Source organism: Myotis lucifugus, unplaced genomic scaffold, assembly GCF_000147115.1.
Source record: "Myotis lucifugus unplaced genomic scaffold, Myoluc2.0 scaffold_40, whole genome shotgun sequence".
NCBI classification, from domain to species: domain Eukaryota; kingdom Metazoa; phylum Chordata; class Mammalia; order Chiroptera; family Vespertilionidae; genus Myotis; species Myotis lucifugus.
In genome coordinates, this window is record NW_005871088.1 from 3,837,520 (window position 1) to 3,852,820 (window position 15,301).

Below are 15,301 nucleotides of genomic sequence, written 5' to 3' on the forward strand. Positions count from 1 at the left end.
AACTAGAAAAAAAGAGAAAAAAAAGAATGAAAAGAGAAAAGAGTAAAAAACAAAAAAAAAAAAAAGAAATATCACCAAAATATTCATATTATTCGTCAAGTTGTCATTTGTGGAGGGGAATTCTATTATTCTTAATACCCAACTGGGTTAAAAAATTTAGGTAGAGGAGGGGACGGTGTAACTATAAAACAAAAACAACTATCGTGCGCACTGCACTAGAGATAAATTAATAAATAAGGACGAACTTTTCAAGAGGGCAAATACTAAAACTCAAGATGAAATATACTGAACAGTGCTATAATCATTAAAGAAATTAATTTTATAGATGAAACCTGAAAAAAATAATCTTCAGGTTCAGATGATTTCCCTAGCAAATTCTACACAGCATTTAAAGAAGAAATAACAAACTTCCAAAAAATAAAAAGGAGGAAATGCTTCCCAAAATGTTTAATGAGGCAAACCTAATACTGATTAAAAATAGATAAAATCAGATAAAAAAAATTGTTCCCAAAAGGCAAATTATAGACCAATATCCCTCATGAATATAGATATGAAACTGTTAATGAATACTATCATATAAAATTCATCTACATATAAAGAAATGATACACCACAACCAAGTAGGATTTATCATGGGATACAATGTTGGTTTAATAATAGAAAAATCAATCAATTTAACCCACCATATTAACAGTCTGAAGAATAAAAACTACATGATTATACTAATTAACTAGAGGCCCAGTGCACGAATTCGTACACCAGTGGGGTCCCTCGGCCTGGCCTGTGGGGATTGGGCCAGTTCTCTCCAACATCCTCCGAGGGGTCCCAGATTGTGAGAAGGGGCAGGCCAGGCCAAGGGACCCCACTAGTGCACGATTGGGGCCGGGGAGGGATGCAGGAGGTTGGACAGCTGGGGAGGGACCATGGAAGGGCTCCAGGGCATGTCCAGCCTTTTTCACTCAGTCCCGATTGGCAGGACCCCAAAAGCAAGCTTACCAACCAGTCGGAGCGTCTGCCTCTTGGTGATCAGTGCACATCATAGCGAGCGGTTGAGCGGCCTTAGCATATCATTAGCATATTATGCTTTGACCAGACGACCAGACACTTAGCATATTAGGCTTTTATTATATAGGATACAGAAAAAGCATTTGAGAAAAGTCAACATAAATTAATGATAAAAATTCTCAGCAAATAGGAATAGAAGGAAATTTCCTCAACCTAATAAAGAACATTGCCAAAAACCTACAGATAACATCAAACTTAATGGCAAAAGACTAAATTCTTTCTCCCTAAAAACAAGAACAGTGCAAAGCATCCTCTCTCACCAATTCAACATCATACTAAAGGTCTTAGCCAATGCAATAAGGCAAGAAAGATACTTAAAAGGTATAAATATTGAAAATAATAAAACAAAATTATATTTGCGGTAAATTTAACCATGTACAGAAAATAGCAAGGAATTTACAAAAACAAAATCTTCCTAGAAATAAAAGTGACTTTATTAAGGTGGTAGGCCACAAATTCAACATATAAAAATCAATCATACATAGATATAGAACAGATTGACAATTGTCAGAGTGGAGGGGTGTTTGTGGGGCTGGGTGAAAGAGGTGAAGGGATTGAGCAAAAAGAACAAACTCATAGACATAGACAATAGTATAGTTATTACCAGAAGGAAAGGGATTAGGGGGAGCTAGGGGTGAGTAAAGGGGGAATAAATGGTGATGGAAGGAGACTTGACTTGGGGTGGTGAACAGAATAGAATAGAATATACAGATGATGTATTATAGAATTATAATCTTATGCCTATATAATTTTGCTAAGCAATGTCATCCCAATAAATTCAATAAAAATTTAAAAATAACAAATGATAAAAAATCAATCATATTTTTATATACTCCCAATTTAACATTGAAAACTAAAATTTGAAAAATACATACAATTTATAATAGCTCAAACAAAATGAAATACTTAAGTATAAATCTAACAAAATATGTATAGACACTATACTGAAAACCATAAATCACTGATGAACTTTTAAAAAGATCTAAATACAGAGATATACTGTGTTCATGAATTGAAACAGTAAAAATGTCAATTATTTTCAAACTAATCTACAGATTTAGTGCAATTCTTATGAACATCCCAACATAATTATTTTTGTATTTTCAAATAAATGGATTGTAAAATTTATTTGAAAAGCAAAGAAACTAAGAGAGCTAACACAATTTTGAAAAAGAAGAATATAGTTGAAAGGTTAACATTATTTGATTTTAAGAATTATTGTAAGCCTACACTAATCAAGATAGTGTGGAATTGGAAAAGGAAAGGAACCACAAATCAATAAAACAAAACAGAGTGTCCAGAAATAGACTCACATAAATATGGCCAATTGATTTTTGAGTAGGGTAAAAAAAGAAGTCAATGGAGAAAAGATATTATTTTCATCAAATGGTGCTAAAGTAATTTTACACCCATAGGCACAACATGTAACCTTGACCTAAAGCTCACATCTTATACAAAAATTAACTCAACATGGATAAGTAATCCACATGTAAAACATAAAACTATATTTAAAAAAAGGACATAGGAGAAAATCTTCATGACCTTGGATTAGGTAAAAAGTTCTTAGATATGACACCAAAAGCATGATCTATGCAAAATAAGTTGATAAATTGGACTTAATCAAAATTTAAAAGTTTTGTTCCATGAAAGACACTGTTAAGAGAATGAAATACACTGGGAGAAAATACCTCTGAAAGGTCAGCCCTTTCCCCCCATAACCATAAGATCATTCTGATTCTACCTGCTCTCACTGATAATGTGCTCTGGGCCAGATCTAGAGGTGGATACTTTCACATCCTATGTCTCACTGAATCTGTATACCAACCCTTAGAGATAGCTAGTGATTATTATCTCCATTTTAGAATGAGAAAACTGGGTCACCAGTGGTAAACAGAGAATAAATAATAAACTCGATGTGAAATTAAATAGTAAGGCACTTCGATCTTAATCTAAGCTAACAACATTTTGATTTCTCAGTATGAGTCCATGTTATGATTCATGGAGTTAGGGTTTTTAGAAAAAAAGAAAACTTTTCATTGGACTAAGTAGCACCGTAGGTAGGAGCCAAAATTAGGGGTATTTGCCTGAGTTACTGGCTTCCATGCCTGCAAGATACAGGAAGAAAGACATTAGGTGATTAACTGAAAGACTTACTGGCTGACTAGGGGCCTCCATGTTCCAATGTATGGGTGGGTGAGCTCATGGGTGAGCTCTGAAGGAGACGGGATAGTCTCAAGAGTTTTCGACTTAGTGATAAGAGAGAAAGGGCAAAGAAAAACAGAGAAGTGAAAGAAGGAAGATATTCAAAATGCCATTTCTTCTACCTTAGCAAGTTCAGTTCAACATGCTATCATGTTTTACCTCTTGTCTTCTTTCTAATTACACTCTGTAAGGAGTTAGCTTCATTATTTTCCTTCAGACACCCTCATTAGTGTGAACCATAGGTTCAGAAGGCCCAAGTGCCCTTTGGGAAATCCAACTAAACCAGGTTTTTTCTTCCTCAGCTTCATAATATCAACATTGACGGGGTGATGGATAACGTCTATTCAGGATCATCACCGCACCTTTTAACCATCTATCAAAACTGGTGTTGATGAATGAAAATACTGTCTAATTTTAAATAGACCATATGACTAAAATAACCCAACATCAGATGTCATTCTAGTAACCAGAAGTCAAGCCAAATGGGTGATACAAATATAAAGTAGGCTTCTATGTTAAGAAGAATTTAAACAACATACCATTCAGTGCTTAGGTTTCCCATTTGACAGGAGTGGGTTTAATAGCATCAATTCAAAACAGGCTCTTTGCAGCTAATTGGGGACTTAAGGAAAGATGGAAAACTTTAAACAGACACACTTCATTTTAAAAACTCTTTGTTGCACACCTGTACACATACAAAGACAACAAGCAGTAGCAAGAATAAAGGTTTTATCTCATTTCCACAGTACATTTTCCTTAATATTTTTCCAATCACCAGTGCTCTACCTCCAGAATTCCAAGCTCAACTTGTATCTAAGCCACATCAAATGAAAAGGAGATAATAAAATTACTAGTGTGTTTCAAGGTGATTAAATTTACATAATGACTCTGAATTTGATTAAATGCCAGATCCTCCCTCCAAAAAAATTACCTGTAGAGGCATTAAATCTTACGGTCATACACACTTCACTGCGTTTACACTTTATTCACAGAAGCACCAGTTTATCTTAGCAGAGATTACTACCATCTCTCCATAGAAACATGGCATGCAGGTAATGCCTGGAAGCTTACTATTCAGGAGAGCAGTAGGAGCTCATGTAGCTGATTTGCAGAATAAATATTAGAAAAATGTGAGAGAGACAGTCATTGTGTTCATCTTGAAAAAAAAAACTCAGAGGTACAACTTTTCTGCTCTACCAAAAATGGAATGGCTTTTTTAAATGCCATATAAATACTGTTTTCCTGAAACCTATGGCTTCCCTTCCACTAACAAACTCTAAGTTGCTCATCATGGTCTTGCCCTTTAGGAACACACTGGTGAGGAGTGAGGCCATGGTATGTCAGATTTGGAATCCATTCTTGTCAAGTTAGTAGGTAACTTATGCATGTCCTCTCACCCTAAATATTATCCCAGATTGTGATTGAACAGTAGGTAGAGGATTTTCTCATTGTTCAGTTGCAGTCTTTGAAATAAAAATATTCACACAAACAAGTAAAAAAAAAAACCTATGCACTATACTATGACAGGCACCAAAGCAAAACACACCATGATACAGCTTCCAGAATACCTGTCATACCCATTGAAAAAGATTATACAACAAAATTCTCCTTAAACACAATTTGACTCTAGACCAACCTATTGGAAAGAGGCTGGTACTGGCTCAGAAAGGAGAATGTCTTACCACTCTTCAATGTAACATTAAGAAAAGGGGGACTATAGCATCAACATGTTGCTCTTCATTGGACCCAAACTGCTTCAGTTGGAGAAAATCATTTATTTCTCTACCATGACTCATGTAAACTAGTATTTCCACACATTCCTAGATGCAGGAGCAGGCAAGTATTGGCTGGGAAACTACAGAAATCTAAACTTGACCAAACTCTTGGTGTTGTTTAATGTTCTATGCATCCACCCCTTTCAAAGCACTCTATAATTGCTATCAAATGTACATCAGTTCCTTCCCAGTCATTTCCAAATTCTAGAGATAGCTATGGACAACCTACAGTCTACCTACAGTGCATCTGCACTGCATTCAGTGAATGTAAGACTCGGGTCACAGGTTAGTGCATTATAGTTAAGTTGTAAATAGTTAACCGCAATAGTGGCAAACAGCTTGCCTCAGAAACCTGAAACAGAACTTTAGCATATGTCCAACCAACGGTACTTACAAAATAACCTTTTAAAAAGTGCCATTATTGGACTCTCCCTCCTAGGAGTATGCCCCTGATGCCACCCCCCTTCCTCTCTCAAAGGTATGCATCTCCTAAATGATAAAGGAACCCACAAGATTTGGTGGGCAGCAGCAGCTAATCCTGAGATAACCCACTGAACCTGTCTTCAAGGCCCCCTTTTCTCTGACTTAGTGAGCCAAAGCAGCCCAGTGTAGGCTCATTTCTCCACCTAGTCCCTTTCCTGTTGCTTCCTCTATCCTAGACCCTTCCTTGTTTTACTGTCCCCAGCTTTAATAAACATCCTCTAAAAAACAAATAAAAATAATCTGTATGTATAAAAGGCTAATATGACAAGTGTCCCCTTGGGAGTTCAACCAGGAGACCAGGAGTTTGATCACTCGCTATGATGTATGCTGACCACCAGGGGGAAGTGCAGAATGAAGGAAGATTCTGGATGGCAGCCAGCAGCTGGAAGGCCCTGATCGGCCCTGACTGCAAGCCAGGCCTAGGGACCCTACCTGTGTACGAATTTCATGCACTGGGGCTCTAATAATAATAATAATAATAATAATAATAATAATAATAATAAAGTGTCATTATTGCCCAGCCGGTGTTGCTCAGTGGTTGAGTGTCAACCCATGAACCAAGAAGTCCCTGGTTCAATTCCCAGTCAGAGCACATGCCTGGGTTGCAGGCTCCATCCGCAACAGGGGTCATTCAGGAGGAAGCCAATTAATGGCTGTCTCTCATTGATGTTTCCATCTCTCTATCCTTCTCCCTCTCTCTCTAAAATAAATAAAAGCATATTTTCCAAAAGTGCCTTTATTGGGCTATTTTTAAATGTGCAACAATCTCTATATATAAAAGCATAAGCGACCATCTGACTGTTCGACCCTCTGACCGGTAGCTATGATGCCCAATGACCACCAGGGGGCAGACACTCAATGCAGGAGCTGCTGAGCTGCGGTGACTTGGCAACTGTGGTTCTCAGGTGACGCAACTGGAACCAGAGAGGAGGGAGCCTGATTCTGGGGTGCGTCACCCAAGAACCGCCCTCTCACAATCCAGGACCCCTCAGGGGGTGTCAGAGAGCCGGTTTTGGCCCTATCCCTGCAGGCCAGGCCGAGGGACCCCACTGGTGCACAAATCCGTGCACCGGGCTTCTAGTTTGGATATAAAAAGACCAAATTTCACAAAATAAGGGCTGTAAACTAGTGGATTAGCAATTTATAAGCATTCATTATGGTCCTTAAAAATACATGTAAGTACAATGAATAAATAGTTTTAAAGGTCACGGGATGGCTTTTAGTATTTCAAAAAATTTATGTATGTTATACATAATGTATAATGTATGTTAATACATAAAAATAATGTATGTTAATTTTTATAATAATCATTTTGGAAGGCTAAACCTGAAATTTGTTTTCTTGCAAAATGTTTTTCTTTAGCACACTGGTTTATTATAGAAGAGTTGCTGTGAGTCATGGAACTGCCTTGTTCCATTTTTCTTTAAAAGAAATCCCCAGGGAACTCAGAGAATTAAACTCATAAATTTAATTTCAATATCTGGTAAGCTGTGAGGACAATTATTAAGGCAGTCATTTATGAGTACCTAGGGGAAACTCGAATGATAAACAGTAGTCAATATGAATTCTTCAAACACAAATCATGCCAAACGAAGATAATTCCTGTTTGTGATAAGATGACAAGCTGAATGGTGAAAGAAGATGGTGCAAAGTTAACATATCTTAGAGAGAGAGGCATCTGATATAATTTAATCTGTCATTCTTATAAGAATACCAGAGAAAGATAATAAATAGAGCTAGTAAAAGAGAAAACTGATGGAACAGCTAGAATTGGTTTGGTATAAGCTCAAAGTGAGTGGAACCAATGACAGAGTAGGATACATTTAAAATGCAATACATCTCAGATCATGAATAATTACAGTTGGGTTATATTAACATGTATTATAATTTTAGTCAATATAATCAAAATACCTGTAGCTGCATACACTATTGGGGAGAGAAATAAATTAAATGCATTATTATTATATTGAAACTGTTTAAATCAATCCCATGTGGAGTGTTTTTTAAAGCCAAGTATTTTTCATATAGAGTATCTTCATGAAATGAATAACGAATGTAAATGAAAGGTATCTCTCTGTACAAACAGACCACTGAGAAACACCCAGAGGCTGTGAAGAGATTCCTCTGTGATTTTTGGGGATAGGGGGGTGCTAATCCAAGACTTCTTTGAGTCTACAGAGCAAATCCAAACACTTAGCCAGCGGTTCTCAACCTGTGGGTCGCGACCCCTTTGGCGGTCGAATGACCTTTTCACAAGGGTCGCCTAAGACCATCCTGCATATCAGATATTTACATTATGATTCATAACAGTAGCAACATTACAATTATGAAGTAGCAACGAAAATAATTTTATGGTTGAGTCACAACATGAGGAACTGTATTTAAAGAGCCAGAAGGTTGAGAACCACTGCTGACTTAGCCTAGTATCAAGGTTCTTCATAAACTGGGTCAGACTATCCGCTCCAGTTGTATTTTATACTGCTGTTCATCCTATCAGAACAATCACCACTCCCTGAGCTTTCACACCTATAGTGTATGTGGCTTATCAGCCTAAACTACATTTCACTTCAATGTCTTCCTGTAAATAGTCTCATCAGTACTTTAAGACCAAACTCAAAAGCTTATTTCTTCAAACATAATCTTTCCAGACTTCCTAATTAAATTAAAATTTTCACTCTTCCAATACTCCCATAGAAACCTGTTTAAATTTCTATATATACTTTTGTTGTTGTCTTCCATGTATAAGAATTAACATTGTACATGTTGATTTCCCTGTTAGACTGAACTCCTGCAGGGTGAGAGCCATTTCTTATTCATTCTTAACCTTTTTCACAGGTTGCACTTAACAGATATTTGTTGAATTGGATTGGAACTGAAATAAACATACCATCTTGACACTTATTATTGAGAAAGCCCTATAATTCCAGGGCAATTACTATTGGTTTGGTCTTTCCCTTTCCAGAATTTCATGATTATTTTTTAGTGCTGGGAATAAAATAAAACAGAACAAAACTAAAAACCTGAAAATAAGTAAGTAAATAAATAAATACTCTCCCTACCATTCAATTTCTATCAGGCAGTGAAAAATAAAAGACATTTACCTGACATCTGGAATGACCTTTCTTTTGGACTCTGAAGGACTTAGAAATGCTCAATTCAGCAACTGGGCCATGGCCACAACCAGATTCCGAATCCCTAAAGCATTAAGGCAAAGCCATTGGAGAATCAGGATTGAAGACCACCAAAGAAGGAGACTATTATAGAAATCACCTCATAGTTACCATGTACCTTCTCCTACACACCTTATTCAGATAAATGTGAATTCAAAGAGGAACATTCAGGGAGGCAAGACTGATAGGGAAACTGGAGGACTCTGATTTGGAAAATAAAAGACTGATTCCTTCTAGTATATTGGTGTTTGGGGTCAAAATAGAGGTTGCAAGCTGTATCTCTGAGGTAGAGCATGAAGAGATTTTTTAATTTTTTTATTTCTTAAACAGCTTTATTATGATATAATTATTATTTTTGTGCACATATTTAATCTGTACAACTAGTTGAACTTGGACATATATATACACCCATAAAATCATTTTGGAAATTCAAGCTTCCAAGAGACCAATGTAGAGCTGCCAGTATTCTTAAAGGCAAATGTTACTTTTTCTATAAATTGGTGATAAAAGAAAGCAGTTATAGGACAGCACAACTCAAGGGGAGATGAAATGAAAATAAACTTTCAATTGGAGTCTTACAGAACTTACATCTGTCTCTTTTTTTGTTTGTCAGTTTATTTTGTTCATTAGATTCCACATTCTTTTTTTCCAAGAAAAACGATTTTAAATATAATAGTTACATGCAATAAACCTTAATATTTCAAGAAAAACAATTTTAATATAATATTACCAAAACTGTACTGACATAGTATAATATCACAAAAGTTGTAAGAAATATTAAAAATCTTCAAATAACAGGATTACTTCTATTAAATTCTAAAATATTTTTTCCCTCTGGCTCTACTTTGGTTCATCAGTTCATTATATTCCACAAATGAGTGAGATCATGTGATATTTCTCTTTCCCCGACTGGCATATGTCACTTAGCATGATGCTCTCCAGGTCCATTCATGCTGTTGCAAATGGTAAGAATGTCTTCTTTTTTATAGCAGCATAGTATTCCATTGTGTAGATGTGCCAAAGTTTTTTAATCCATTCATCTGCTGACGGGCACTTAGGCTAATTCCAAATCTTAGCTATTGTAAATTGTGCTGCTATGAACATAGGGGTGCATATATCCTTTCTGATCGGTGTTTCTGATTTCTTGGGATATATTCCTAGAAGTGGGATCACTGGGTCAAGTGGGAGTTCCATTTTTAAAGTTTTGAGGAAACTCCATACTGTTCTCCACAGTGGCTGCATCAGTCTGCATTTTCACCAGCAGTGCAAAAGGGTCCCTTTTTCTCAGCATCCTCGCCAGCACTTGTCATTTGTTAATGACAACTATTCTGACAGGTGTGAGATGGTACCTCATTGTTGTTTTGATTTGCAGATGATTAGTAACTTTGAGCATATTTTCATATGTCTCTTAGACTTCTGTAGGTTCTCTTTCAAAAAGGATCTATTTAAGTCCTTTGCCCATTTTTTTTATTATTCATCTTCCTTTTGTTCAGATGTATGAGTTCCCTGTAAATTTTGGAAATTAAACCCTTATCAGAGATAACATTGGAAAATATGTACTCCCATGCAGTGGGCTTTCTTGTTGTTTTGTTGATGGTTTCTTTTACTGTGCAGTAGCTTTTTACTTTGATGTAGTCCAATTTGTTTATTTTCTCCTTAGTTTCCATTGCCTTAGGAGCTGTATCAGTAAAGATATTGCTACAACATATGTCTGATATTTTGCTGCCTATGGATTCTTCTAAGATTTTTATGGTTTCCCATCTTATATTTAAGTCCTTTATTCATTTTGAGTTTATTTTTGTGTATGGTGTAAGTTGGTGGTCTAGTTTCATTTTTTTTTTTGCATTTGTCTGTCCAGTTTTCCCAACACCATTTATTGAAGAGACTATCTTGACTCCATTGTATGCTCTTCCTCCTTTGTCAAATATTAATTGAGCATAAAGTCTTGGGTCAACTTTTGGGTTCTCTGTTCTGTTCCATTGGTCTATATGCCTGTTCGTGTGCCAGTCCCAGGCAGTTTTGAGAACATTGGTTTTGTAATATAGCTTGATATCTGGTATTGTGATCCTTCCAACTTTGTTCTTCTTTCTCAAGATTTCTACGGCTCTTCGGGGTGAGATTTTTTTAAAATGCCCAATAGCTACTGATTCTGCCTAAGGTCTTATCACAGTGCTTCATAGGAAGGACTGTGTAGCTTCATAATGTGGAAATCTCTTCTCACCTTGAATTATAAGCAGGAAGTGCTTCTTTCCCCCCCAAGGCCCCTCTGATGGTTTAGCTTATAATAAAATATTATTCCAGCATCAGAGAACTCTCAATAGAACCCTCTTACAGAGCCTGTCATGTAGCACACACTCAGGAAGTAGCTTTTGTGGCTTGGCCTTAGAGAATCACAGGCTCACAGAAAGGCTAGAGCTGCTCTGTGTGATTCGCTAACTAACAAACACTTGCTGATTTAAGGGAGACAGTACATGTGGTCATTAAAATCACAGCTTCTAGGCTCAAATAAACTTGGGTTCAAATTTCAGCTCTTCCACCTGCTAGCTGTGTGACCTTGGACAATGTCCTTAACCTTTCTGTGCCTCATCTGTCAATAATCATGAACATGGGTAATTATTGTACCTCTCTCATGAGTTTTTTGGACTACAGGAAATGAGGTTCACAATATCTAATGTATAATAAATGCTCAAATAAGGGTGAACTAGAATTAATAGCTTTTTGAGAGAGGAGTCACAACCCATACAGGCAAATGAAAACTATTGAGAACAGAACATGTCCAAATAAGCAAGAACTTTATAGCCAACTAGAGGCACAGATTTGTGCACCAGTGGGGTCCCTCAGCCTGGCCTGTGGGGATTGGGCCGAGGCTGGCTCTCCAACATCCCCCGAGGGGTCTCGGATTGCGAGAGGGCACAGTCCAGGCTGAGGGACCCCACTGTTGTAAGATCGGGGCCAGGGAGGGACCGCAGGAGGGCTCTAGGGTGTGTCCAGCCCCTCTAGCCCAGTCCCCATTGGCTGGACCCCAGCAACAAGCTAACCTACCAGTTGGAGCGTCTGCCCCCTGGTGGTCAGTGCATGTCATAGCAACTGGTTGAACAGTTGAATGGTTGGACACTTAGCATATTAGGCTTTTATTATATAGGATGAAGCCAAATCAGAAAAATAGGCTAATGCTATAGAAGACAAGTCTTATGAAAAGGAGAAAAGAAACTGTCAGCAAGTATTGGGACAAGCTCTGGAGACTGTTTGGGGAAGATAACTTGAGAGTGGTCCAAGGCCAGAGTAGATACATGGTGTGTGGGGAGGGAAATTGATCAAGGTAATTTAGATTTCCCCGAAGCATTTGTAATCCATTGGAATTCTTCAAGTATCAGAATGTATAAGTGGCCCTAACCGGTTTGGCTCAGCGGATAGAGCGTCAGCCTGCGGACTCAAGGGTCCCAGGTTCGATTCCGGTCAAGGGCATGTACCTTGGTTGCAGGCACATCCCCAGTAGGGGGCGTGCAAGAGGCAGCTGATGGATGTTTCTCTCTCATCGATGTTTCTAACTCTCTATCCCTCTCCCCTCCTCTCTGTAAAAAATCAATAAAATATATTTTTTTAAAAAAAGAATGTATAAGTGGGTACTGTCCTCAACATAGAGAAAAAGTAAAAGAAACCTGAGGACAGTGAATGAAAAATGAGTTTATATATTCACAATTGGCCATTTTTAGTGCTCTCTGTAAAAAACTTAAAAAAACTCAGGGCTTTCTGAAAGTTACATTTCAAACTCATTAAGCCTTAAAGGGAATCAGCAGGACTACATATGCCAACGTGGACAGCAACCAAGATATACATGGAAGTGAATTACAACATTGTCTTTTTGGCATGTTCCAATTAGTACTACCTGAAAAAGCATATATGTGTATACATGCATATATATGACTGTACATACATTTATATGCCTAAGAAGTGAGATGAGGGACTTAAAGGGGCTCTTCTTTATTTTTAAAACCATTTGTACTGTTTGCATTTTTACCAAGAATATGTATCATCTTTATAAGTTCAAAAGAACACCAGAAAATAATAATTCTAAAAACTCAGAATATTGCACAGTTCTTTGCACAAAGTAGGACTCAGTAAATGCTTGAATGAACGGAGGAAAGTTATTTACTTGCCCATCAGTTGGTACATGAGAAGATAGAAAGGAATATAAAAAGAAGTGAAAGAAATAGAAGGGGGGAATACAGAAATCACAGAAGCTACCTGGAGCAATTTTCACTTCCTCACAAAAGAAAAAGAAAATAGAAGGAAAGCTGCCAAAGGAAAGAGCTGATGAGCACCTTCCCCACTCTAGTGTTAGGATTTATATGACGGAATATAGTCTGCGGTCTGTTGGCCAATATTCCAATGGACTTTGCAAGTATGAGAGCCTGTAAACAGAAGGATCTTTAAGGAGCTGATCAAAGCTCTGCTGTTGGAAGGGGCAGAGCAGAGGTTAATGTTCTCCTTTTGGTGATAAAAGATGTTTTGCCATGAGACTGCATCTCAGTGAGAAGCCCAGGGATTTTATGGAAAGTGCAGTAAAACATACCGTATTAGTAATAATATATGCCATTTGCAGAACACTGCTTTCCCAAATATGACAGTTTATTATGAAATGCCTTTCCATGAAGAACAGAAGAAATTAAAGTTGTAAAACCCTACTAGGTCATCTATTCTCTCCTAGAAGGTCTAAAGCAGATTATATTCCATCATATAAATCCTAACACTTTCAATGATGTAGAAGGGGGATTTACATTAATAAATCCTAAATGAAAAACACAGACACAAAGCAGCAATACTGAATGCAAAGGAAAGAGAGCCACCTTTACTAATTCCCTACATCCCAAAGTGATTATGAGTTGCCAGCATGTGTTTTAATTTATATTAAAAAAAAGAATTACAACTTCATTGAAAGCTTAATAAATGAAGTTATCGGAGTCAAGTTAAAAAATATGTACACAAATGCTATTTTCATTGATCATTTTAGAATGCTCATGGTAGATAACCAAATTCCTGAGCAAATATGAGAGATATGGTCCTGTAGCAACCCACGTGTACCTTTATTTTTACAAGGCAAACACTCTTGGCCAAGGTGGTAAGATGGTTGAACCGAATGCAGTGGCTTTCTTGGGATTACAGCTTATTTGCTCTTCAATGAAACCCATTTATACTGATCATCTTAATTTTGTTATTTAACAATGAGGACCCTTATAGATAAGTTTTCTGTTTTATTTCACTTTAGTTTTCAGATTCTTCTATTTCCTTCCATTTTTATCCATCTGTGAAAAAATAGGATGCTTTCTAACTTTGTGGTAACTACTCACTAAATGGCCCATAGGAAAGCACAATGAGAATCCAGACTTCTTTTTATTAAATGTTCTCTTTCCTTCTATTTTTTTCTCTTCCTTAGTTATTATCTAGAGATCTGGATGTGCAAACAACTTCTTATAAGTGGCTCTTCCTCTCCTGGGCTCATTCTCCCCTTCTATACAAAGAAGAGCTAGATCAAAGGAGTGCTAACTTTCAATGGCATTGACTCTATTAAGTCTGAGTGACAAGACACACAGAAGTCTTTCTTGACCCTATTATCAACCTCACAGAGCTGAAGGCTCTCTCTAGTTAGATGCCCACACCCTGGTTGAGCATGCTTAGCCTTCAGTGCTCTCCTCGGGGTAGTGAAACTTCTCTTAAATAAAGTGAGGGCCTTCCACTCAGACTCTGGCTTGACCTCTCGGGGATCTCAGTTGATAGAGCTTATGCCAACCAACTTCTATGGCACAATAGATACTCATTTGGTAGACATAGTAGAGATTCTATTAATACTTCATGGCCTACTGAGAACTCCAGTAAAAGAACTCATAATGAGGGGCGGCCATTTCTTTTGAAGCACAGCAGTCCAGGCTCTGTAAGTTTACCCCTCAATCCCAAATCTTTCCTCAATGGATTAACAGGAAAATCAGTAATGGTGAAATTTAAGTGGGCAAGGGAATACAATGGCTACCTGACATCTATAGATGGCTATATTAACAAGCAGCTTTCAAACATGGAAGAATACATAGATGGAGCCTTGTCTGGACACCTGGGTGAAGTTTTAATAAGATGTAATAATATCCTTTATATCAAGGATGTTGAAGAAGAGGAAGAAGATGGAGAAATGAGAAAATAGCCTCTTTTGTGGGAAATATTTTGTATATATATTTCTAGACAATAAAAATTTGTTTTTTCAATTTGAAAAAAAAAAGGACTTGTAATGACAACTCACTGAAGGCTCTCCATGATCCTGCAATTGTTTCTGCTCTAAACTACACAACTACACTGTCATCTTCATGGTGCCTGTTTCAGTTAGGGTTCCCCACAGAAACAGAAGCAAGGAGAGAGAGAGAGAGAGAGAGAGAGAGAGAGAGAGAGAGAGAGAGAGAGAGAAAGAAAGAAAGAAAGAAAGAAAGAAAGAAAGAAAGAAAGAAAGAAAGAAAGAAAGAAAGAAAGAAAGGAAGGAAGGAAGAAAGAAAGAAAGAGCTCCCATACACACAAAAAGAAATTAGCTCACATAACTGTAGGGGCTGAAAAGTCTGAAATTTGTAGA

The 15,301-nt window shown here is 37.2% G+C and overlaps 1 protein-coding gene across 1 annotated transcript in view; it reads left to right on the top strand.

The window, feature by feature from the left end:
• The window catches only part of LOC102436332 (small nuclear ribonucleoprotein F-like), a 116,420-nt gene extending 101,536 nt beyond the window's left edge, over positions 1-14,884 (top strand). Inside the window, exon 2 of the mRNA XM_006087801.1 lies at positions 14,606-14,884. Coding sequence (XP_006087863.1) covers positions 14,606-14,884 — 279 coding nt within the window. The remainder of the gene's footprint in view (positions 1-14,605) is intronic.
• The last annotated feature ends 417 nt before the right edge of the window (positions 14,885-15,301 follow it).